This window comes from Oncorhynchus mykiss, chromosome 1, assembly GCF_057628025.1.
Source record: "Oncorhynchus mykiss isolate SJ-2025 chromosome 1, ASM5762802v1, whole genome shotgun sequence".
Taxonomy (NCBI): Eukaryota; Metazoa; Chordata; class Actinopteri; order Salmoniformes; family Salmonidae; genus Oncorhynchus; species Oncorhynchus mykiss.
Genome location: NC_143022.1, coordinates 8,137,501 through 8,163,476, shown reverse-complemented (window position 1 = coordinate 8,163,476; position 25,976 = coordinate 8,137,501). Strand labels below are relative to the sequence as shown.

Genomic DNA, 25,976 nt, shown 5'->3' with positions numbered 1-25,976 from the left:
GACCTGTGTGTCTGGCAAGAGTTGACCTGTGACCTGTGACCTGTGTGTCTGGCAAGAGTTGACCTGTGACCTGTGTGTCTGGCAAGAGTTGACCTGTGACCTGTGACCTGTGTGTCTGGCAAGAGTTAACCTGTGACCTGTGTGTCTGGCAAGAGTTGACCTGTGACCTGTGTGTCTGGCAAGAGTTAACCTGTGACCTGTGACCTGTGTGTCTGGCAAGAGTTGACCTGAGATCTGTGTGTCTGGCAAGAGTTGACCTGTGACCTGTGTGTCTGGCAAGAGTTAAGATTCACATTTGGGTGGAAGACATTGGGTCAAATAAGCATAAAAAAAAAAAAGAAAGGTTCTCTCACCTCTTTTTGTCAAACGTTTCCATGCCTTCTAAAGGCTGAATGAATTGTAGGACCTCTTCCCATTGGCCATCTAGAATCAGCTGCCTGTGGCACAACATGGGAATAGCTATCAGGGCACAGAGTTAACCTTGTCCATTAAACAAAAACCAGATTTAAAAAAATGTTTTTTTAGTTCAGATCATTTCACTCCGTTTTGGGTTGTTTTCTTCCGTGTAGTCAACAAGACCCTGTTTGACCTTCATCCATTCACCTTGTACCTTCTGGTAGCAGAGTGGTGGCTAGTAACATGATCTGAGTTGTTAGTTACAGCGGTTTTATGAAAAACTGTACAGTTCCCCTTGAATGCTGTTAGTATTTTTGTGTAGTATTGCAACAGAGCATCCTAATTTGTTAGTATTTGTGTGTAGTACTGCAACAGAGCATCCTAATTTGTTAGTACTTGTGTGTACTACTGCAACAGAGCATCCTAATTTGTTAGTACTTGTGTGTACTACTGCAACAGAGCATCCTAATTTGTTAGTATTTGTGTGTACTACTGCAACAGAGCATCCTAATTTGTTAGTACTTGTGTGTACTACTGCAACAGAGCATCCTAATTTGTTAGTATTTGTGTGTACTACTGCAACAGAGCATCCTAATTTGTTAGTATTTGTGTGTACTACTGCAACAGAGCATCCTAATTTGTTAGTACTTGTGTGTACTACTGCAACAGAGCATCCTAATTTGTTAGTATTTGTGTGTAGTACTGCAACAGAGCATCCTAATTTGTTAGTACTTGTGTGTACTACTGCAACAGAGCATCCTAATTTGTTAGTATTTGTGTGTACTACTGCAACAGAGCATCTTAATTTGTTAGTATTTGTGTGTACTACTGCAACAGAGAATCCTAATTTGTTAGTATTTGTGTGTACTACTGCAACAGAGCATCCTAATTTGTTAGTATTTGTGTGTACTACTGCAACAGAGCATCCTAATTTGTTAGTACTTGTGTGTACTACTGCAACAGAGCATCCTAATTTGTTAGTACTTGTGTGTACTACTGCAACAGAGCATCCTAATTTGTTAGTACTTGTGTGTACTACTGCAACAGAGCATCCTAATTTGTTAGTATTTGTGTGTACTACTGCAACAGAGCATCCTAATTTGTTAGTATTTGTGTGTACTACTGCAACAGAGCATCCTAATTTGTTAGTATTTGTGTGTACTACTGCAACAGAGCATCCTAATTTGTTAGTATTTGTGTGTACTACTGCAACAGAGCATCCTAATTTGTTAGTATTTGTGTGTACTACTGCAACAGAGCATCCTAATTTGTTAGTACTTGTGTGTACTACTGCAACAGAGCATCCTAATTTGTTAGTATTTGTGTGTAGTACTGCAACAGAGCATCCTAATTTGTTAGTACTTGTGTGTACTACTGCAACAGAGCATCCTAATTTGTTAGTATTTGTGTGTACTACTGCAACAGAGCATCTTAATTTGTTAGTATTTGTGTGTACTACTGCAACAGAGAATCCTAATTTGTTAGTATTTGTGTGTACTACTGCAACAGAGCATCCTAATTTGTTAGTATTTGTGTGTACTACTGCAACAGAGCATCCTAATTTGTTAGTACTTGTGTGTACTACTGCAACAGAGCATCCTAATTTGTTAGTATTTGTGTGTACTACTGCAACAGAACATCCTGATTGGTTAGTATTTGTGTGTACTACTGCAACAGAGCATCCTAATTGGTTAGTATTTGTGTGTAGTACTGCAACAGAGCATCCTAATTGGTTAGTAGTTGTGTGTAGTACTGCAACAGAGCATCCTAATTGGTTAGTATTTGTGTGTAGTACTGCAACAGAGCATCCTGATTGGATAAGCCCGATGGAAAACAAAGAGGGGTAAACAACGACTTTGAAAATCGTATTATAGTGAAACGTTTATGTAATCAGCCACTTACTGACGCTAAATTAAATAATGTCCCGAGGGGGATCTTTAGATTGAGTCTCTGGTGAAGGTCACGGAGTACTGTACAAGGTGCAGTGCAGCATGAAATAAGATTTGTGCAAAAAAAACGGGAATGAAACGCAGGACCTCACATACGCCAAAACTATCGGTGTACTTAAAAAGGGACATTTCATTTCAAAAATGCTGTTTTCAGTATTTAAAATGTTGTCTCATATCAAGATGAGTCCACATCCCATGCCAGCAGTTCGTGTAGATTCAGCTCTATGCCTCAGCCTCAAATTTATAGAAAAGATAAGCACTGCAAATCTGGAGATAATATGGTGCTTAACTTTTCCATTCATTTTTGGATAGCTGAATCTACAAAACAGATTGTCTGGGACATGGACTTGTTTACAGAGTCGTGGAGCGTGATTATTATTATTATTTTATTTAACTAGGCAGTTTCAGTTAAGAACAAATTCTTATTTACAATGATAGCCTACCACCGGCCAGACCCTCCCCTAACCCGGATGGCGCTGGGCCAATTGTGATACAGCCCCGGATCGAACAAGGGTCTGTAGTGACGCCTCTAGCACTAACATGCAGTGCCTTAGACCGCTGTGTATCAGAACTGGGCTGGAGGAAAAACCTGCACACAGGGATTGAAGAGCGCTGCTTTAAAAAGAGTCCTAACGGGGTGGTCTTTCTGAAGAGTCTTCTTCCTGATGGAGGCATGCCTAGCTGGGTGTTATTCCCATACAGACTGACGCCGTGTTTGTAGCAGACAAAAAAATAGAGCCGCACACTCTAGGAGCAGATGCAAAAATGTAATGCTGTTCTTTGCTCCCTTCGGTCTCAACGTAGACTTTGACCTGAAGCCATTCTTGTGATTATTGTGACTTTGCCATTGTAATTGTTTGTAAACTTGTGTAGTTAAATGAATCTATGATCGTATGCTATCCATTTGTTGTTTGTATGCTGTTCTTTGTATGACATTTTAATATTTGATAATTAACCAATGATATTAGGCCACTCTTGGCCATGATTACAGACACCTGTGTCTTTTGACACTATATAAACGAGTCATCCCGCAGTGTTTGTGATTATACCCTGATGAAGACAGCTTGGCTGTCGAAACGTTGGTATTACATTTTTGCATCTGAGCTCCTAGAGTGTGCGGCTCTCTTTTATTTTCGAGTTTCTACTCCTCTAGCCAGCACCTCGTCTAAACAGGTGTTCTACTCCGCTAGCCAGCACCTCGTCTAAATAGGTGTTCTACTCCGCTAGCCAGCACCTCGTCTTAATAGGTGTTCTACTCCGCTAGCCAGCACCTCGTCTTAATAGGTGTTCTACTCCGCTAGCCAGCACCTCGTCTAAATAGGTGTTCTACTCCGCTAGCCAGCACCTCGTCTTAATAGGTGTTCTACTCCGCTAGCCAGCACCTCGTCTTAATAGGTGTTCTACTCCGCTAGCCAGCACCTCGTCTGAATAGGTGTGCGTTTCTTTTTCTTCTAGATCGTAGCAGACTAAAAGCCATGCTAGTACCTGAGGAAGAGCATGTCGTCAGAGTAAAGGCCATTAATGACGCCGCTCTCCTTCTCCAGAGACAGCATGCTGATGTGAAGCTTCCTGGAGTTGAGGAAGTCCAGCATCAGCTTGATCACCTCCACCTCTTTGATGTTAATGGTCTCCTCCGCTGTCATGGCGACAGTCTGTCAGGACCGGTAGAGAGAGAGAGACAATCTGTCAGGACAGGTAATGAGAGAGACAGTCTGTCAGGACAGGTGGAGAGAGAGACAATCTGTCAGGACAGGTAATGAGAGAGACAATCTGTCAGGACAGGTAATGAGACTATCTACCTGTCAGGAAAAACATTTTAAATTTAGGGCAGCTGTTCCAATGTATTCCCATGAAAAAATACACGTGATCGTGTCTCAATGTATTAAATATTTTTTTAATTTAAATACAATTTATATTTTAGGCTTAGTTAGTTAAGGTCAATTTACAGTTCATTTACAGTGTACAAATGATTATAGCGCTGTACCTGCCCCCTCCCTCACACCATCTGCTCCGACATAAATCATTCTGCCAGCCAGTGTTGCCAAGGGCTACCTTGAAAACAATGTCGCAGGTGAAAATGTATTGTCGCGGGTGTTGTGTTTTTGGGCCAATTCTAAACTGCACTGCGGCCACCGTGGCATTTCTCTTAGAAACGTATATATTTAACTGTGACCCGCTGCTGCTGACTATCAGGCAGTGAGCAGGCTGTTACGGAGTGAGTGAATGGTGGCGAAGAGGAGGGCTGGAGGGGTGTGTGTGTGTGTGTGAGTTGAGAGCACTGGTCTAGAGATGCTGCAGCAAGAGGCCGCTGAGTCAGGGAGACCGAGCAGGACAAATATGTGACACATTTTTATCAGTTGTAGGTACACTGAACAAAAATATAAAAATGCAGCATGTAAAGGTGTTGGGTCCCATGTTTCTAGAGTTGAAATAAAAGTTCCCAGAAATGTTCCATATGCACAAAAAGCTTATTTCTCTCAAATGTTAGCCACAAATTTGTTTACATCACGGTTAGTGAGCATTTCTCCTTTGTATTGCCAAGATAATCCATCCACCTGACAGGTGTGGCATATCAAGAACCTGATTAAACAGCATGATCATTACACAGGTGCACCTTGCGCTGGGGACAATAAAAGGACACTCTAAAATGTGTAGTTTTTTTGTCACACACACAATGTCACAGATGTCTCAAGTTTTGAAGGAACGTGAAATTGGCATGCTCGACCAGAGCTGTTACCAGAGAATTGAATGTTAATTTCTCTACCCTAAGCCGCCTCCAAAGTAGTTTTAAAGAATTTGGCAGTACAGCCAACCTGCCTCACAACCGCAGACCACGTGTATGGCATCGTGCGGGGCTACTGGTTTGCTTTGCCCCATTGCTGTGGTGGGGTTATAATGGGGCAGGCATAAGCCACAGACACAATTGCATTTTAATTGATAGCAATTTGAATGCACAGAGATACCATGACGAGATCCTGAGGCCCATTGTGAGGCCCTTTTTTTTTTTAAAGGTATCTGTAATCAACAGATGCATATCTGTAATCCCAGTCATATGAAATCCATAGATTAGGGCCTAATTAATTCATTTCAATTGACTGATTTCCTTATATGAACTGTAACTCAGTAAAATCTTTTGAAATTGTTGCACTTATATTTTTGTTCAGTATGGATTGGTCATTATGGAGACACCATTTTTCTATAAAACATAGTAACGCAATAGAGCTGATAAAAACGGCGACAAAGCATTGGAAAACGACTTTAGGCGCACTAGAGCTCTTTAGATAAATTAGCTCAAAAAGGTGGTTTAAAGTAAACTGCATTCTAATGTCGACTTCTCTAACGGATAACAGTATCAAGCGAAGGGTTTTACTCTTGCTCAGTTCTAGGGTCTGGAGCGCTGCACCAGTGGAATTAAAAAAATGGAAGTTATGGAACTCCCTCGCGGTCTTGCATTATGGGGGGAAAGTCCACAATGAAAATGACATTAAAATGTGTCGAAAGACAAGCTACATTTGCATCTGTTGGCAAACGGATTGAATAAATAGCCTGTAACTCCGTTTGACTTTGTTGTAGCCTTGCGTTATTATGCAATTATTCATGGCCATGTTAAATTAATTACATTGGAAGTTATGAATTATGATTATAGATCTATCGCAAATGTATCATTGTCCATATTTTAATGTCAGTTTTATTGTGGACTTTTCCCTGAAATTAGATGTCCTATCAGGGACTATAGGCTTCCTGCATCTAGCTCAGCAAACCATGGCAAAGTTGAATTGCAATTATAAACCCAGATTTTAGTCCGTAATCTATCCGTATTGAAATAACAAGTAAATCTCGCAAATAATCCATTTATAACTGTTTCGTAGTCTTAACATAATAATACCCATAATAATGGTACAATTACCCGAAAATCACCAAACATTAATTTATTGAAGTTCGTCCAAGTGTTTCTTGCTCAGAGATTTCAAGATCCTCTGTCCAACTTTTATCACTCAAACTCTGCTGTCGGATTGACCTATAGTTATGCACATGCGCAAACTGGATTTATTTCACGCAATAAGGCACAAGGTGGGTGTGGTATATGGCCATTATACCACGGCTAAGGGCTGTTCTTATGCACAACGCAACGCTGAGTGCCTGGATACAGCCCTTAGCTGTGGTATATTGGTCATATACCACACACTCCGAGGTACCTTATTGCTTTTAAAAACGGATTACCAACGTAATTAAAGCAGTAAAAATAAACGTCACACCTGTAGTATACGGTCTGATATACCACAGCTATCAGCCAATCAGCATTCAGGGCTCGAACCACCCAGTTTCAAAATCATTTTTTGGGGCAAGTTTTAAGGCCTTGTGGGCGGGTTTTCAGAGGTCATTGGGCAAAACTTTTTGCTAGACCTAGTAACCATGCACAATAGTTTCCTACCTCTTAGAAGGTTTCTTCCTAATAGACCTACAGACATCTTGGGGGAGCTTCTTACCACCGTTCGTTAGTAAGCCTTGACTTGTACTTTCCTTTGTGATGTGTTTTAAATTGCACTTTGGGAAACGTGGTACCAGTATTACCAATAGAATGTGATTGATGAAAAACAAGCATAGGTGTGTGTGTGAATAAACTCAAGAGGATTGTCAGGGGGAAAGATGAAGATGTCAAGGGCATGCAAAATTATGAACCAAAAACTGTAAAAGATATGGCCTAGTACCAGGTCTACATTCAATGCTGTGGTAAGGAGAACTACATTCTGCAACACCTAGTTATTAAAAGGCCTACCATCGGAGTACACGTTGTAAACACGGGTACATCATCCTTTCTCTACCTCCCATGTTTACACCATATTATCTGAAATCAGTGTCACCGGCCAAAAGCGGTCTGTTGATTCATTTGCATTGCAAACATCTACTGTGGGCTACACATGACGGCTGGTTGAGTAGCTAAACAACTTACCTTATGTGTGCTACCGGACTTGTCGCTGGCATAGACATTAGCACTGCGCACGTACAATGATTATTATAGCCGAGTAGGCTAGCACCAGGAACAAGTGACAGATAGCCTACTAAATAACCTTGCTAGATAATAGAATGCATCACGTTTATAGAGCCGGTTAGCAAAGCATGTATTGATTGAGCTGCAGGAATAAAACACACTATCAACCACCAACAGCCGCCACCCAAAAACAAATGCAACCTTCTCACCTGCTTATCCCTACAAATAACGGCACATAAATTGCGAATGTAATCCGCAGGTTCGCCAGCAGATGAGCACGTTTACAATGTATTTTAGCAAGGATATTTTATACAAATCTGTTTGTTTTTTCTCTCGCTTTCCCACCGTTTTCTAGTAGCCTATACACAACCTCCGGTTGCCAAGTGCACAGCAGCAAGCCACCAATCAACCGGAAGATATGCTGCGGTTTCACACCTACGACGGCGCATCCCGCGGTCCGCTCAACAACTTTCAGCTCGATCACAGCCAGCTCACGCAATTCATATATATTGTCACTTAGTCCCTTAATAACGGCATTGCAACTGTTTACATCCCTGGCAATTGCTTTCCCAGACATAATCTAGCATGTTCCAGCCGTTAGATGCAGTGGAATAGAGGAAGACAATGGCAGGGAAGGGCATAACATCCCTTGGCAATTGGAAGGTGTGCCGTTTGTGGAACGAATATTTCTTAAGATTGACAAAATGCACAATTGCATAAGAAAGTACGTATAGACCTAATCATAAAGCCTCAATTTTATCGATTTTCTGATCGTACATTTATAACCTAAAGCCATTGTGTGTATATATATATATATATATATATTTAAGTCCCATTGGGTAAAATAAGGGTTGATTTTGGAGTTATATAGTACATTTATAACCTAAAGCCATTGTGTATATATATATATATATATATATATATATATATATATATATATATATATATATATTTAAGTCCCATTGGGTAAAATAAGGATTGATTTTGGAGTTATTGCAGTATGCGTTGGGGGATATCACCTAGCAATATATCACCTATTTCCACTGCACAAAGCATTAGAATTAAAGCAATCCTCAAGAGAATTGCCTTGAACAATACTGAGGGAGCAAAGCAGGAGACAATCAGTGACCTTAGTTTCTTATGACTGGTTATTACGGTTGCAAAATCGTGGTAACTTTCCCCAAATTCCTGGTAACTTTCCCCAAATTCCTAGGTTTTCCAGAAACCCAGGTTGGAGGATACTGGATTTCCTACATATTCCATTCTAAAACTCTGGAATTTTCCAAAAGGGATTTCCAGAAAACCTGGGAAATTTTCAACCCTGATTATCCAGGCAGACTATTTACATGACAATTGAGGAACGAACACTTTGAGGACACGCTTCATTTTATTCAATGCAAAAGAGAAACAAACCCCCACCTACAAAGTTCAGCAGTAGGTTGAATGAGAGCACAGCGTCTGATAAACAACATGGAAGCAGTTCTTTGTCAGGAGGGATGGACAGATGAACTTACGGCAGCCCTGCACAATGTCCACTTATACCCATTTAAACAATTACATAGCCATTAATCTTGACCTTAAACAGTCAAATACCACAAGTGGTCCCACTGTAACATCCCTTTCTACAAAATTCCTGGAACTTCATAAAAACGTGATAATAAATAAATAAGTTCCTGGAACGTCAGAAAAACGTGGTAATAATAATCGTTACATTTCCAGAGACATATGCAACTCGTCTTTTGGTAATTCCTTAAATATATCCCTGTGAAAACCAAAACACCAATGTGTGTGTGTATAGTATTTGTCGTCAGATATTTTCATCCCCAACCTTCCTTTGTTGAAGTTGTTGCTCGAGGAGGCTCCTTTCGAGTAGTTTTAAAGACGAAAAGGAAAGTGTTGAAGACTCTACCCGTATGTACTAACAAAGTCTGTCACATTCTGCCTACACGGGTCTCTAAAAAAAGTACTTTATCAAAAGTACTTTATCTTACCAGAGTATGTTTATCGAAGAGAAGAAGTGTGGCATCTACCACAAATTTTAAAAAATGAAAAGGACATATTTGGATTTTTCTATTCATGATGAATGTGCAAAATAATAAATAAGCCGTATCCTAATGTCACCGTAGCCTGGTGTCAAGCAGTATCCTAATGTCACCGTTGCCTGGTGTCAATCAGTATCCTAATGTCACCGTAGCCTGGTGTCAAGCAGTATCCTAATGTCACTGTAGCCTGGTGTCAAGCAGTATCCTAATGTCACCGTAGCCTGGTGTCAAGCGGTATCCTAATGTCACCGTAGCCTGGTGTCAAGCAGTATCCTAATGTCACCGTAGCCTGGTGTCAAGCAGTATCCTAATGTCACCGTAGCCTGGTGTCAAGCAGTATCCTAATGTCACCGTAGCCTGGTGTCAAGCGGTATCCTAATGTCACCGTAGCCTGGTGTCAAGCAGTATCCTAATGTCACCGTAGCCTGGTGTCAAGCAGTATACTAATGTCACCGTAGCCTGGTGTCAAGCAGTATCCGAAGGTTACCGTAGCCTGGTGTCAAGCAGTATCCTAATGTCACCGTAGCCTGGTGTCAAGCAGTATCCTAATGTCACGGTAGTCTGGTGTCAAGCAGTATCCTAATGTCACGGTAGTCTGGTGTCAAGCAGTATCCGAAGGTTACCGTAGCCTGGTGTCAAGCAGTATCCTAATGTCACCGTAGCCTGGTGTCAAGCAGTATCCTAATGTCACTGTAGCCTGGTGTCAAGCAGTATCCTAATGTCACTGTAGCCTGGTGTCAAGCAGTATCCTAATGTCACTGTAGCCTGGTGTCAAGCAGTATCCTAATGTCACCGTAGCCTGGTATCAAGCAGTATCCTAATGTCACTGTAGCCTGGTGTCAAGCAGTATCCGAAGGTTACCGTAGCCTGGTGTCAAGCAGTATCCTAATGTCACGGTATTCTGGTGTCAAGCAGTATCCGAAGGTTACCGTAGCCTGGTGTCAAGCAGTATCCTAATGTCACCGTAGCCTGGTATCAAGCAGTATCCTAATGTCATCGTAGCCTGGTGTCAAGCAGTATCCGAAGGTTACCGTAGCCTGGTGTCAAGCAGTATCCTAATGTCATCGAAGCCTGGTGTGATCAAAGCCTGGTGTCAAGCAGTATCCTAATGTCATCGAAGCCTGGTGTCAAGCAGTATCCTAATGTGATCGAAGCCTGGTGTGATCGAAGCCTGGTGTGATAAGTCATTTGACATTGAGAATTTTAAAAGGAGAGGATTCTGAAAATGTTTGAGTTCTACTAAATCAACTGAAACAGAATTAACAATAACTACTGTTTATAAGCCATTCCATTTTCAAAGTACACAATCTAAATCGCAATCCTTTAAAACAATGTTCTATATAATGGATTTATGGCCACAATTTGTAATACTAAATCTAAACGCATTTTCAAAATGGTCCAAATCATTACGGACAGACCTATCTGATATTTCACCAAATCTGGGTCCATTTTTGTGACAATTGAAAGGAGATAACATAGATTAGAGTTTATTTTTGGTTCACAAACCTGCTCTGAACCCACAGCATTAAGGAAGTTCAGTCTGGTTTAACACTATAAGAGGAGGAATAAGCTAAAAAAAAACATAGATATAAATAGACTTGGCGTAGTTGTGGAATACTATATCGGACATAGATGTATTGTGAGGATAACGCTAGCTGTATGCTTGCTGCAAGGTATTTGACTTTTTTGCCCTCAATCTTGTGTACAGCTTTATGCAGACGTATGTTGCATTTGAACCCGAAAACATGGGAAAAAATCCTCTAAGGTATAGTTTTACTATCAGCTTATTGCACTGACATACAAAAGAAAGAAAGAAAACAAGCGTAAGGCCACACCATTTGAACAGATGAGTAACATTCAGTGCTGCAGTGTCCCAGATAAAACATTGTAGGTACCCTTCTCCTTTTTGTGTCTACTTGGGCAAAAAAAACACAAAAAAACACACACGCGTGCTGTAATAAAATGACTCGAAATCAGACAAATCTCTTACACTAAACAGATCAGAGACATTCATTTACACATATTAAATAGTGTTTTCACATTCCAGTTGTGCATTTCTTTAACTGAGTCGAGTCCCCGTGTCCAGTTTGGAATTTCAAAAGGAAAATGGACAGGAATGAAGAGAGAGAGAAAGAGAGAAAGAGAGAGAGAGAGAAAGAGAGAAAGAGAGAGAAAGAGAGAAAGAGAGAGAGAGAGAAAGAGAGAAAGAGAGAAAGAGAGAGAAAGAGAGATAGAGATAATAAAGTACAAGAAGTATGCGTTCATCTAACTGGCATTGCAGGTGCTGAATCCTCATGGAAATGTACAGTGAAGTGCAAATTGAATGTGGACCGTTCAATTTGAAGGGAAATGGCGGGGGTGGCTGGGAGTATACGGTAAGTTCCATTAGGACTTGGCAGGTAACACTTTCTTGGGGGTGGCTGGTTTCCTGGTTTGCCATAGGTGGCCGTGGATAGTGATGGCATCCACACTCGCCGACATGGTCTTGGCGGGAATCTGGCTGAACTGCTTCCTGTCCGAGTTGTACTTGTAGAGGCCCTCGATCATCTTGCTCATAATACTCTTGGGCCCGATGCCCGTCAACTTGGTGGCCTCGTCCGTTTCGGGGCTGTATACGTACAGGGAGCGGAACTGGCAACCCCCGTCCCTGAACAACACCAGGAAGTTGTTGGCTTCTGATTTCTCCATTTCCTGCAAAAGCAAAGCAAATAAATGATCATCATCATACAAGACAACAGACGTGTCGTGATGATTTTCATTGTGACCTCTTGCTGCTTTTTAAAAAAATACAGTGACTTCTGGAGGTAAAAATGTCAGTTTTGAATATGAACACTAATCTGCATATTCTTAGTAAATAATCTATTATGATTAGCCATTTAGCAGACTTTTATCCAAAGCAACTTAAAGTCATGTAAATATCACCATGATCAAATGAAAACCATTAATCTGAGAAGTTACTTTATTCTATTGATGAGCTGTACATTAAGATGACCAACACTGTAGAAATAGAATGACCAGATTACCTCCACAATCTTGTTCTTCTGACCTTCGTTGACCTTGCCCGCCAGGCAGCAGTGGGCTAGCGCGTTCTGGATTATATGCTTGTTCGATTTGGCACTCGGCTCCTTGTACAGTTTGGGCCCTGTGCACACCAAGGGGGAAAAAGATTATCAATCGTCATAGCAACCACTCTACCAAGGGCCTCGGAGGTTGTGCCAGCAGTTTGTCAGTAAATCATTTATAGGCGTCATCTTAACATCCTTCATCATGGAATCTCAAGACCAAGGGCCTTCTACGCTATCATCAGCCTCTTCTTGATCATTTCAGACTGAAATTTTGCTGATTAATTTCACTCTGTTTTTGCTTGTCTCAAGTCAAAATCAATAATTAATGCAGAACAATCATGGCATATATGCCATGTAACTTTCCCAAAATGCACTGGTTTCTCAGAAATTCCGGTTGGAAGATTCCTGGAATCGAGAGAGAATAAGCAGAACATCTGGGAATCCGCCAACCTGTTTTGTTTAAGTTATCAGAATGTTCCTACCCTAGTGCAGAGTGACAAAAACGTAACTCAAGCGGGTTAGTGGTATTAACATTTTAAATATGAAAATATGATAGCAATTTGAAATGATGAATTGGACACAAAATCAAAATCAGATGTCATAAACAGCATGAAGTGTCCCGCTGTATTTCAGAACTTCACAGAGATAATCAAGATAAATTATAACACAGATAATAAATGTGTCTTAGTGGCGATGTGGTGACCACCCACCGGTGTACTCGGTGTTTGACTTCACAGATGAGGCAGTGGAGCCATTCTCCCAATCGTCCTCCCCAGTCCGGCTCCCAGATCGACAAGGGGACAGAAAACCATCTGCAGAATCAGGCCTGACACACACACACACACACACACACACACACACACACACACACACAGTTACGTAGGTCACCTCTCTCCAAGGGCTGTTACCTCATATGTAGAGTATAGCCTCTTTAAGGACTTCACTACAGGCTGTGTGTGTGCAAAGTACAAACGGTGTCTACCCTAAAAATGTGATAATTTTGACATGGATGGGCTTTGGCCAGTACTGTTCTTTGTATATCAAGTACGAGCGTTCTCAAGAGCTCTACACAGTCTAAGGAAACGGAGCCGTTGGAGGTCCAGCCGCACAAAATACACGCGACTCCGTTTTCTTAGACGTCAAACAACTGTGAAGCAATGTGATGAAATCAAGTCCTCTAACGGGGACAGTTACTACAAACACCTATATCTCAACCAGCACATCTGGTTGAGACAGACTTAGCATGGGGAAGAGGTGACGGTCTGTTAGTGAATGCAGCACGTGGAATATAGGCAGGGATATTTCCTGTTTTGTGTAGAGAGGGGAAAAAAGGCATTAAAGCAGGGGTTGATGGTGAGATCTGACAAGGTCACAGTGAAGGGTTTTGGTGGAACCATGAGGCATCACATGGTTCACGTTCATTAGGCACCAAACGGATGAAAACATTGCAAACGTGCTCCTTTGCATGCCCTAATGAACATAGCCCTGTACTTGGTATTGGCCCAGTGTCTTAAGTGCTCCTTTGCATGCCCTAATGAACATAGCCCTGTACTTGGTATTGGCCCAGTGTCTTAAGACTTGCCATTAGAACTCACGTTCTTACATTTACATTTTAGTCATTTAGCAGACACTCTTATCCAGAGCCACTAAAACAGTAGTGAGTCATACTGGTCCCCCCCCCCCCCCCGTGGGAATCAAACCCACAACCCTAGCATTGCAAGTGCCATGCTCTACCAACTGAGCTACACATCTACAGAAGCTGGGAGAGTGAGGTGGCTTCAGGTTTAAACTACTACACAGGAACTAACCTTCTCTTTCTCAGTTTAGGAGAGCTCAGTAAGAAGCACAGACTGCCAGAGTGTAAGCTGGCACTTCTGACAGTTCCAGAACATTAGGAGGTCAAAGAGAGAGTACGTAAGAAAGAGAGGGTAGGTAAGAAAGAGAGGGTAGGTAAGAAAGAGAGGGTAGGTAAAGAAAGAGAGGGTAGGTAAGAAAGAGAGGGTATGTAAGAAAGAGAGGGTAGGTAAAGAAAGAGAGGGTAGGTAAAGAAAAGAGGGGGTAGGTAAGAAAGATGGTAGGTAAGAAAGAGGGGGTAGGTAAGAAAGAGAGGGTAGGTAAGAAAGAGAGGGTAGGTAGGAAAGAGAGGGTAGGTAAGAAAGAGAGGGTAGGTAAGAAAGAGAGGGTAGGTAGGAAAGAGAGGGTAGGTAAGAAAGAGAGGGTAGGTAAAGAAAGAGAGGGTATGTAAGAAAGAGAGGGTAGGTAAAGAAAGAGAGGGTATGTAAGAAAGAGGGTAGGTAAGACAGAGAGGGTAGGTAAGAAAGAGGGTAGGTAAGACAGAGGGTAGGTAAAGAAAGAGAGGGTATGTAAGAAAGAGAGGGTAGGTAAGAAAGAGAGGGTAGGTAAGACAGAGAGGGTAGGTAAGAAAGAGGGTAGGTAAGACAGAGGGTAGGTAAGAAAGAGAGGGTAGGTAAGAAAGAGAGGGTAGGTAAGAAAGAGAGGGTAGGTAAGACAGAGGGTAGGTAAGAAAGAGAGGGTAGGTAAGAAAGAGAGGGTAGGTAAAGAAAGAGAGGGTAGGTAAGACAGAGAGGGTAGGTAAGAAAGAGGGTAGGTAAGACAGAGGGTAGGTAAGAAAGAGAGGGTAGGTAAGAAAGAGAGGGTAGGTAAAGAAAGAGAGGGTATGTAAGAAAGAGAGGGTAGGTAAAGAAAAGAAGAGTGCAGAGAATATAGAACGTGTTAGCTGAGTTAAAAGCTGTTGGTGGGAGAAAGGGGTTAACAAAGTAGGTCAGAAGTGATACTCAAGTTCAATGAAACAGTGTCAATAGTGTAATTTTAGGACGAATCCTAATTTCCACTCAAGTCAAATTGAATGTGGAAGTTAGGATTCACCACTTAAGAGTAGAATAAATGTTAAGATGAAATACAAGTACGCCTACTTATGCATCTTTTTTTATATACTGTAAACAGAAAGGTGTCTGACCTTGGTGTTCTCTTCTCAGATTGCACAGTGTCGCTGTCCCCCAGGTTGAGAGAGGCCAGACACAAGCTGTCCCCCAGGTTGAGAGAGGCCAGAGACAAGCTGGGCACTGAAAAAACACGAGGTTGTGAAACCTAGATGTGAAACACAAGTTTGGCCAAAGACTGGACCACACAGTTACACCACGATCACAGACGCCGCCCACCTTGTCACGACTAGCTGCAGCATCATCTGATGTGCGCAAACTAAAACACACCTCCAGTATGGCTCATTCAATTTGACAAGCATTTGATTTGGAGTTCACGTTCATAGTTAAAAACGGACATTGGTTGCCTAGGAACCCACCCAGAGTCCCACATAGCATAATGAAGTGTCTTTGCCAGACTACCAGAGATCGATTCATGCAACACATTACAAGCTCAAATGAGTCAAATTGGTTTGGCAAAGCAGTTAAGAAATCCGTCAGGGTTAACTACTGCATTTAAAATAAGATGCTTTCACAAGGAAGCAATGCAAATGGTTAGTAGCACGAGTAGATGGCATGCAGATCTCTACTGCAACCGTCTCTGGTCTGCCATAAGAAGCCATGCTGAGCTGCAGAGAAACAGTGTTTTATCACAGGTGGCTTGCTCAGGCACAATCGCCACGCCAACACAACACCACCATTGACTCCTGACTCTTGAGAGAGGTCGTCTCCACAGTTACCTGCTGCCCTGGCCGGGGATCTGGAGTCCATGCTGTCCCGGTGGATGGACCTGGGCCGGGCTCTCCTATGCTTGGCGCCGGACGGCCGCTGCGGCTTCATCACCGTGTCCATGTCCTCCATGAGCTTGAGCTGCTTCCTCCTCAGGTACTCCTGCTTGATTAACTCCCGGCGACTTTTCTCATCTTCCTTCCTCGCGTGCTCTTCCTCCGCTTTCACTCTGAGAGGGAAGAGGAATGGTCGTTTATGAGCGTCAATAGAAGATGGTAGATTATACTAGATGAAGAACAGCTAAATCTACGACCGAGACGTAATCGTACATAAACTATGGGATGTAATTGTTCATAGTATGAGACCAAACAATCACAATCCATTACATCACCATTTGATGTACTTTGACAAATACAATTGGATTAATTAACATCTAAAAGGCATGATACAATGTGTGACAGGCTTTTAAAACAACTTTTTTTTTTGTTTAACTTTCCTCTACAATCAAGTGGGAGTGTCTGGACGTGGGTTTGCATATATGTATGAGAGCACGCGTGAGGTGGAATGGAATACATAGTATGCACCGTGACTCCTCCTTCTTCCGCTCTAGCTCCGCCTCCTGTTGCAGCTTCTTCTGCTGCGTTTCCTTGTCCCTCTTCAGCCTCTTCTCCAGGAGAGCAGCTCTCTTCTGAGCCATGTTGTCTTCCCCGTTCCCATCACCCTGTGGGCAGAGACACACACAGTCAGTTACAGCCAGGAACCCACTACAGGGTCGCAATTCAGCAAACTTGTATGTAGAACAAACATGACATGTAGAAATAAGGAATCACATTGGCTCTATTCATGGATTTTCTATCTGCTACGTAGGACACAGTGTGGCTACTGAACGTAGTCCAGGAATTCCCTGGCTAATGTGAGCTGTTGTTTTGTTTTTTCTGGTACATTTAAAGGAGCAGTTTCACAGACCAAGATTATACAGTACCTATTCCTCTGGACTGAAAATCCCTTTAAGTGGAGACTCCCCTGAACATGCTAGCACTGTCAATGGAGACTTTTAATTGATCTGCTGCTCTTTAATTATTTGTTATTCTTATCTCTTACTTTTTTTGTGTGGGGGGGTATCTTAACCAACACTGGTTGTTGGGCTTGTAAAGTAAGCATTTCACTGTATTCGGCAGAATAACAAATACAATTTGATTTGATTGAGCATGGTTTTTAGTCTAAGAGTCTGAGCAATGGCCCCTTGCTGAGTGTATTAAAGCAATTTTACAACTAAACTGTGAACGGTCTCTAATAGCATCCCTGTGCTGACCAATGTTTCTTACTATAGCACACTCAAGATCCAATACCACGTGCAAAAAACGGATCATTTGATTTCAAATGTGACCTCATCACAACTATCCAACAACTAGCTCAACATCTCTGCCAACCCACTTTTCAGCAGCTGCATTTTAAATCATTCACAAGCTCCAGTTTCGTGACCTAGATGAAGCGACAGACGACTGGCTAGTTACCGTCCTCACAATAGGAAGAACCATGGTGTCCTCAGCCCGACCTATTTAAAGAGCCATTCCTCATCTCATATTAAGAAAACAGAGTGTATCCTTTCCAAAAAACAAAGATGGCTGCCAACAGAACCAAAGCAATTACAGCCAAATGTCCAGAATATGTCATTTCCACACTGACGTAATGGCTATTGTTTTGGACTTATTATTCAGATGGAAAATATTAATTAATATTAAACATTAAAGCCATTCCAACTGTACAGTGAGTGAAAACAGCTGAAATAGCAACTGTAGGAAAAAGGTCATACAGAACATTTGGGGACACTCTTGAGCCAAAAGGGGTTCTCTAAAATGGACAGAAATATTGAAATGACCAATGGAGGCTGCTGAGGGGAGGACGGCTCATAATAATGTGTGGCAAAGAGCACACGTGGAAACCACGCGTTTGATGTATTTGATGCCATTCCATTTATTCCGCTCCAGCCATTACCACGAGCTCATCCTCCCCAATTAAAGGTGCCACCAACCTCCTGTTTCTCATAACAAATTAACAACTAAAACTTCCATAGTGTATCTTATAACTTCCTACCTTAAAGAAAAAGCCACAGGACATTTTCTCGTTATCGCCATAGGTCCCCTGCATGCCTTCACTCTCCTCCATCCCCTCTCCCTCCAGGGGCTTGAGCACGTACAGAGGCACCTCAATCAGGTTGCTTCTGGCCTGGCCAAACATGTCTGAGATAAGGGGGGTCTCTGTGGGGGTGACCGTAAAGGACTCTTTCACTGGCTGGGCCAGCACTTCAGATACGGTCGACACTACTATGGGTTTAATCTCCTCCATTTTGTACTTGTCCTTCTCCTCCTCCATTTCCTTCTCCTCCTCATCATCCTTCTTGGAAATCTCTAGTGTCCCTTGTTGTGTTCTCTGGTTGTTTTTGGCTGGGGAGGAGGGTGACGATGCACTAACAGCCTCTCTCTCTGGGGATAGCACATGCTCAGTGTCTCCGTCTCCGATCTCAGGGGTGTCACCGGTGGGTTTGTCCCCCATGTAGGTGAAGGCCATGGCCTGGCATGGGGAGAAACGGCGCAGGCGGGGGAGGCTGTCCACGGACTGGGGCGCCGTCAGGCAGCGGTTATAGGGGGCCAGCTTAAGCTCGCTGGGGCGAGGCGTGCGGGGGTTCCGTGAGTGGAAGGAGGCCGACTTCCTCTTGATGCTGGTGGGCGAGCGGTGGGCGGAGCGAGGCGAGTCTGTCGGGGAGGGCGAGTCGGAGGAGCGGACAGAGGCGCGAGCATATTTCTGGGGTGAGGGCTGGGTCTCGGGAGGGGGAATGATCCAGGCCTGTTGTTGCCGTTGTTCCCTCATGGCCATGATGACCTCCTGCTGCTGGGCCAGGCGCTGCATCTCCATCTGCAGGAAGCCCAGTGAGTGGTTGAGCTTCTCCATGGAGCGTGTGTAGTTCGCTAGATCCAACTCGCTGGGACCTTGACCTCCCTCTTCTCCCGTGCTTCTTCCTGGGGATTTCAGCCAGCAGACCCCGAAGGGCGCCTGCCCCTGCTCGGCCCCGTCAGGCGTGTCCACTTTGCTCCTCCCAGTTTTCCTCTCCTTCTCTGCAGTCATCTTCCCCATTTCCTCCTCTCCTCCTCCTACTGAGGCACAGTCGGCCTTCCCCTTGACCACGTCCAGGAAAGTGGAGTGGTCCATCCTCTGGCGGTGAAGCGTAAACGCTGCCTCCACCTTCTTCTTCTGCATCTCAATGGCTTTTCGCTTCTCCTCCAGGCGCATGTGCAGCTGAACCATCTCTGTTGCCATGGCCTGAACCGGGTCACTAGGTGGAGGGGCCAGGGCTGGCCCAGTGGGAGGGGCTTGGGTAAGGGGCATGCTCTGTTGATGAACGGGGCTGTGCTCTGGGGTGGGTGCCCAGGAGACGGACAGAGGGAGGCCCAGTTCTGAGCCCTCGGGGGTGGTCTTGAGGGAGCTGCCCCCCCCGCTGCTGCTGCTGCTCGTTCTTCTCCCTGATTCGGGTTTGCTGAGCTTCCGGAACTTCTGCTCTGCGAAGCTGGTCATCTTGATGCCGGAGCTAGTGGAGGGAGATTTGCCGTAGCTTGAGCTGCTGAGGCAGGGGCTGAGTGTGTCCATGTCCAGCTCTATGCTCGTAGCTTCCCCCAGCGAAGAGTCCTCGTCCAGCATCTCGGCGATGTCCTCCGTCCTCAAGTGGATGTCTGTGTCCACCTCTGTGGTTTTAGTGGTGTTCAGTGAGTCCAGGTCCATGTTCTCCTGTTGGGCCTTGGGGTGCAGGCCGACTACACCTCTTCCTCGGTTTTGACTGTGCAGGAAGAAGCCATGGTTGATACCCTCCGTCAGGGAGCATTGTGGGGGCTTCCTCCCGATGTTGTGGATGATCTGCAGGGCCTCCTCCATGCTGGGTATGGCTGCTCCTTTTCCATGCCCATCCAGGGCTGAGGAGCCATTGGGTTGAGGTCTGCCAGGCTGTCTTGGCAGATCGGGGCCTGCTAGGCTGTCCGGGCAGCCCTCCTCCTCAATGCCCACGCCCTGTCCATTAATGGGCTGGAAGGACAGGATCCTCTTCATGCCCCGGGGCATTTGGTGGACCTTGAAGCCCTCTGTGCTGGTAGAGCGAGTCATGCCATGGCCGGGGGGAGTAGACATCTGGGTGTCCTCTTTGTCGAAAGGAATGTCGAAGGATACCCCGTAAGGCCCAGACCTGGTAAAAACAAACAGTCCATCCATCCATCCATTGTTGTGTGTGTAGTGCTTTTAATAATCCCACGGCCCAAAAACTAAGACCCAACTAAACCAGTGTAATGTAAGCATAACAGGCGTACGATTTCACATCAGAAACATCCTACTCATATACCAAACGATAATGTCAATTTATTCACATAGTCCGTGACACTCACCTTTTCTCCTTGGGCCAGGTTCCTACGTCCACAAAGGACATTGAGGTCGATCTCTTCATTTCACCTGGATGATGAGAATGAACTAAATAAACATGGAATATCAGATATAAGGGACTCCATTCAAATTAAATTGTTTATTAATGTTGAAAGCCAAAAGTTTGAAGTGATCTTGTTACCCGAGTTCCTAGGTTGAGGCCGGAGAGGCAGACTAGAGAGAGAGACATTTAGAAAATTAGATTGACAAATCATGAAAACTTAATGAAAGCTTTTTTCTTTTTAAAGCTTTGGCCCCCATAGCTTGAGCAGTATATCATGTATGTCCAACACAGAATACCATTCCATATAAGTTTGTATAACCTCTACCCAAAATCCCCTGTAGTTGCTGTAACTTTTAACAGATAACCACATCAAAATACTCAAGGTCAGGGGAGCTTTGGCGTGCTGTATTGTACTGAACTGTACTGAGCTGAACCGAGTTGTATTGAACTGAGCTGAACCGAGTTGTATTGAACTGAGCCGAGTTGTATTGAACTGAGCCGAGTTGTATTGTGCTGAGCCGAGTTGTATTGAACTGAGCCGAGTTGTATTGAGCTGAGCCGAGTTGTATTGAGCTGAGCCGAGTTGTATTGAACTGAGTTGTATTGAACTGAGCTGAACTGAGTTGTATTGAACTGAGTTGTATTGAACTGAGCTGAACTGAGTTGTATTGAACTGAGCTGAACTGACTTATATTGAACTGAGCTGAACTGACTTATATTGAACTGAGCCGAGTTGTATTGAACTGAGCTGAACCGAGTTGTATTGAACTGAGCCGAGTTGTATTGAACTGAGCTGAACTGAGTTGTATTGAACTGAACCGAGTTGTATTGAACTGAGCTGAACTGAGTTGTATTGAACTGAGCTGAACTGAGTTGTATTGAACTGAGCTGAACTGAGTTGTATTGAACTGAACCGAGTTGTATTGAACTGAGCTGAACCGAGTTGTATTGAACTGAGCCGAGTTGTATTGAACTGAGCTGAACTGAGTTGTATTGAACTGAACCGAGTTGTATTGAACTGAGCTGAGCCGAGTTGTATTGAACTGAGCTGAACCGAGTTGTATTGAACTAAACCGAGTTGTATTGAACTGAGCTGAACTGAGTTGTATTGAACTGAGCTGAACTGAGTTGTATTGAACTGAGTTGTATTGAACTGAGCTGAACTGAGTTGTATTGAACTGAGCTGAACTGAGTTGTATTAAACTGAGCTGAACTGAGTTGTATTGAACTGAGCTGAACTGAGTTGTATTGAACTGAGCTGAACTGAGTTGTATTGAACTGAGCTGAACTGAGTTGTATTGAACTGAGTTGTATTGAACTGAGCTGAACTGAGTTGTATTGAACTGAGCTGAACTGAGTTGTATTGAACTGAGTTGTATTGAACTGAGCTGAACTGAGTTGTATTGAACTGAGCTGAACTGACTTATATTGAACTGAGCTGAACTGAGTTGTATTGAACTGAGCCGAACTGAGTTGTATTGAATTGAGCTGAACTGAGTTGTATTGAACTCAGCTGAATTGAACTGAGCTGAATTGAACTGTACTCACCTAAGTAATAGAATGTGTGCTACTGCAGTTCTATTGTAGTCGTTAGGTAATTATTGTAAAATACAATGTTTTCTTCATAATGACTAGTCTCTTCCCACAGTGGAGCATGCAGGGCACCTTGGGTCTGGCGAGAGAGACCAGACTTCTCAATAACCAAACGCAACATGTCAAGTGTTGGTCCCATGTTTCATGAGGTGAAATAAAAGATCCCAGAAATGTTCCATATGCACAAAAAGCTTATTTCTCTCAAATGTTGTGCATACATTTGTTTACATCTTTGTTAGTGAGCATCTCTCCCTTGCCAATATAATCCATCCACCTGACAGGTGTGGCATATCAAGAAGCCGATTAAACAGCATGATCAATACACAGCACAATGCCACAGATGTTGCGAGGTTTGAGGGCGCGTGCGATTGGAATGCGGACTGCAGGAATGTCCACCAAAGCTGTTGCCAGAGATTTGAATGTTCATTTCTCTACCATAAGCCGACTCCAATGTCGTTTTAGAGAATTTGGCAGTACGTCCAACTAGCTACACCATGCGTAACCACGCCAGCCCAGGACCTCTAAATCCAGGTTATTCACCTGCGGGATCATCTGAGACCAGCCACCTGGACCGCTAATGAAATCGAGGAGAAACGGTCTGTATTAAAGCCTTTTTGTGGGGGAAAACTTATTCTGATTGGCTTGGCCTGGCTCCCAAGTGGGTGGGCCTATACCATCTAAGGCAGATCGGGGCCCTGCCCATAGATTAGGGCCTAATTTATTTAAATTGAATAATTTCCTTATGTGAACTGTAACTCAGTAAAATTGTTGAAATTACTGCATGTTACATTTACATACAATACCAGTCAAAATATTGGACACCTACTCATTCATTTTTTTAAACTATTTTTCTACATTGTAGAATACTAGTGAAGACATCAAAACTATAAAAATTACACGTATGGAATCATGTAGTAACCAAAAAAGTGTTAAACTAATCTAAATCTAATTTATATTTGAGATTCTTCAAAGTAGCCATCCTTTGCCTTGATTACAGCGTTGCACACTCTTGGCATTCTCTCAACCAGCTTCACCTAGAATGCTTTTCCAACGGTCTTGAAGGAGTTCCCACATATGCTGAGCACTTGTTGGCTTGCTTTTCCTTAACTCTGCGGTCCAACTCATCCCAAGCCATCTCAATTGGGTTGAGGTCAGGTGACTGTTGAGGCCAGGTCATCTGATGCAGCACTCCATCACTCTCCTTCTTGGTCAACAAGCTCTTACACAGCCTGGAGGTAAGTTTTGGGTCATTGTCCATTAAGCGCAAAGAGTTGGATGGGGAGCTTTGCTGCACAGCTATTTTCAGGTCTCTCCAGAGATGTTCGATCGGGTTCAAATCCGGGCTCTGAATGGGCCACTCAAGGACATTCAGAGACTTGTCCCAAAGCCACTTCTGCGTTGTTGCTGTGTGCTTAGGGTTTTTGTCCTGTTGGAAGGCAAACATTTGCCCCAGTCTGAGGTCCTGGGCAGGTTTTCATCAAGGACATCTCTTAACTTTGCTCCATTAATCTTTGCCTCGATCCTGACTAGTCTCCCTATCCCTGCCACTGGAAAACATCCCCACAGCATGATGATGCCACCACAATGCTTCACCGTAGGGATGGTGCCAGGTTTCCTCAAGACGTGACCCTTGGCATTCAGGCCAAAGAGTTCAATATTGGTTTCATCAGACCAGAGAATCTTGTTTCTCATGGTCTGGGAGTCCTTAGGTGCCTTTTGGCAAACTCCAAGTGGGCTGTCATGTGCCTTTTACTGAGGAGTGGCTTCTGTCTGGCCACTCTACCATTAAGGCCTGATTGGTGGAGTGCTGCAGAGATGGTTGTCCTTCTGAAAGGTTCTCCCATCTCCACAGAGGAACTCTGAAGCTCTGTCAGAGTGACCATCGGGTTCTTGGGCACCTCCCTGAACGATTGCTCTGTTTGGCCGGGCCGCCAGCTCTAGGAACAGTCTTGGTGGTTCCAAACTTCTTCCATTTAAGAATGATTGAGGCCACTGTGTTCTTGGGGACCTTCAATGCTGCAGAAATGTTTGGGTACCCTTCCCCAGATCTGTGCCTCGACACTATCATGTCTCGGAGCTCTACAGACAATTCCTTCGACCTCATGGCTTGGTTTTTGCTCTGACATGCACTGTCAACTGTGGGACCTTATATAGAAAGGTGTGTGCCTTTCCAAATCATGTCCAATCAATTGAATTTACCACAAGTGGACTCCAATCAAGTTGTAGAAAAATCTCAAGGATGATCAATGGAAACAGGATGCACCGGAGCTCAATTTCGAGTCTCATAGTAAAGGGTCTGAATAAGGCTGTAACGTAACAAAATGTGGAAAAAGTCAAAGGGTCTGAATACTTTCCCGAAGGAACTACATATACTGTATTTGCCATTTAGCAGACACTGTTATCCAAAGGGACCTAAAAAGGGTTCCAAAAGGGCTCTTTGGCTGTCCCCATAGGAGAACCCTTTTTGGATCCAGGTAGAACTATTTTGGGTTCCATGTAGAACCTTCTGTGGAAAGGGTTCTACATCAAATTAAGTTATATTTGTCACATGCGCCAAATACAACAGGTTAACCAACAATGCAACATTTTAAAAAGTAAGAAACATTTGCTAAACTAAAAAGGAAAAAATTGTAAAACAATAAAATAACAATAACGAGGCTATATACAAGGAGTACCGGAACCGGGGCAATGTGCAGGGGTATGAGTTAGTCGAGGTAATTGAGGTCATATGTACAGTGGGGCAAAAAGGTATTTAGTCAGCCACCAATTGTGCAAGTTCTCCCACTTAAAAAGATGAAAGAGGCCTGTAATTTTCATCATAGGTACACTTCAACTATGACAGACAAAATGAGAAAAAAAAATCCAGAAAATCACATTCAGGATGCTCTCGATGGTGCAGCTGTAGAACCTTTTGAGGATCTGAGTTCAAAATATCTTCAACCTCCTGAGGGTTACTGCACTGTTGGAGCTACATCCACAATAACATCTGCTAAATATGTGTATGCGACCAATAACATCTGCTAAATATGTGTATGCGACCAATAACATCTGCTAAATATGTGTATGCGACCAATAACATCTGCTAAATATGTGTATGCGACCAATAACATCTGCTAAATATGTGTATGCGACCAATAACATTTTATTTTATTTTAATAGTTGTTGTCGTGCCCTCTTAACAACTGTCTTGGTGTGTTTGGACCATGATAGGTCCCATAGTGATGTGGAACTCAAAAGGGTTCTTACCTGGAACCAAAAATAATTCTACCTGGAACCAAAAATAGTTCTACCTGGAACCAAAAATAGTTCTACCTGGAACCAAAAATAGTTCTACCTGGAACCAAAAATAGTTCTACCTGGAACCAAAAATAATTCTACCTGGAACCAAAAATAGTTCTACCTGGAACCAAAAATAGTTCTACCTGGAACCAAAAATAGTTCTACCTGGAACCAAAAATAGTTCTACCTGGAACCAAAAATAATTCTACCTGGAACCAAAAATAGTTCTACCTGGAACCAAAAATAGTTCTACCTGGAACCAAAAAGGGTTATTCAAATGGTTCTCCTATGGGAAGAGTGCAGTGTGTGCATACATCTTCTTATGGGTTCCCCCAGTGGGAATCAAACATGCTGTAACACCTGAGTTACACTGGACCATTAATGAATAACAAATAGTACCTGGGTGGTTCTGGGCTGGGCGGTCTCTCCATGAAGCTCTTCTTGGTGACATTGGAGATGGGAACTGAGGGAATGTTCCGCAACGATGTGAGGGCTGGCTCTGAAAACACAAACATCATAACTCTCATTAAAA

At 43.3% G+C, this 25,976-nt stretch overlaps 2 protein-coding genes across 7 annotated transcripts in view; both read right to left on the bottom strand.

Annotated features, from left to right (window-relative positions):
* The window catches only part of LOC110528839 (WD repeat-containing protein 47), a 42,534-nt gene extending 34,512 nt beyond the window's left edge, over positions 1-8,022 (bottom strand). The window contains exons 1-3 of one of the 3 annotated variants that reach the window (XM_090182873.1): positions 7,545-8,022; positions 3,831-3,997; positions 354-437 (exon numbers count right to left, since the gene is read on the bottom strand). In XM_090182873.1, the coding sequence (XP_090038999.1) occupies positions 354-437; positions 3,831-3,988 (242 nt within the window). In that variant the 5' untranslated portion in view covers positions 3,989-3,997; positions 7,545-8,022. Of the gene's footprint in view, positions 1-353; positions 438-3,830; positions 4,029-7,296 lie in introns of all 3 variants that reach the window. The other 2 variants (XM_090182878.1, XM_090182875.1) reach the window with 2 other exon arrangements.
* Positions 8,023-8,703: 681 nt separating this feature from the next.
* LOC110528753 (calmodulin-regulated spectrin-associated protein 2) overlaps positions 8,704-25,976 on the bottom strand; it is a 118,299-nt gene continuing 101,026 nt past the window's right edge. For 2 of the 4 annotated variants that reach the window (XM_036985747.2, XM_090235460.1), the window contains 10 exons: positions 25,844-25,943; positions 20,711-20,742; positions 20,535-20,616; positions 18,205-20,338; positions 16,695-16,831; positions 16,122-16,339; positions 15,420-15,525; positions 13,153-13,268; positions 12,401-12,519; positions 8,704-12,068 (listed from right to left, as the gene is read on the bottom strand). In XM_036985747.2, coding sequence (XP_036841642.2) covers positions 11,763-12,068; positions 12,401-12,519; positions 13,153-13,268; positions 15,420-15,525; positions 16,122-16,339; positions 16,695-16,831; positions 18,205-20,338; positions 20,535-20,616; positions 20,711-20,742; positions 25,844-25,943 — 3,350 coding nt within the window. In that variant the 3' untranslated portion in view covers positions 8,704-11,762. The remainder of the gene's footprint in view (positions 12,069-12,400; positions 12,520-13,152; positions 13,269-15,419; positions 15,526-16,121; positions 16,340-16,694; positions 16,832-18,204; positions 20,339-20,534; positions 20,617-20,710; positions 20,743-25,843; positions 25,944-25,976) is intronic. The other 2 variants (XM_036985790.2, XM_090235478.1) reach the window with 1 other exon arrangement.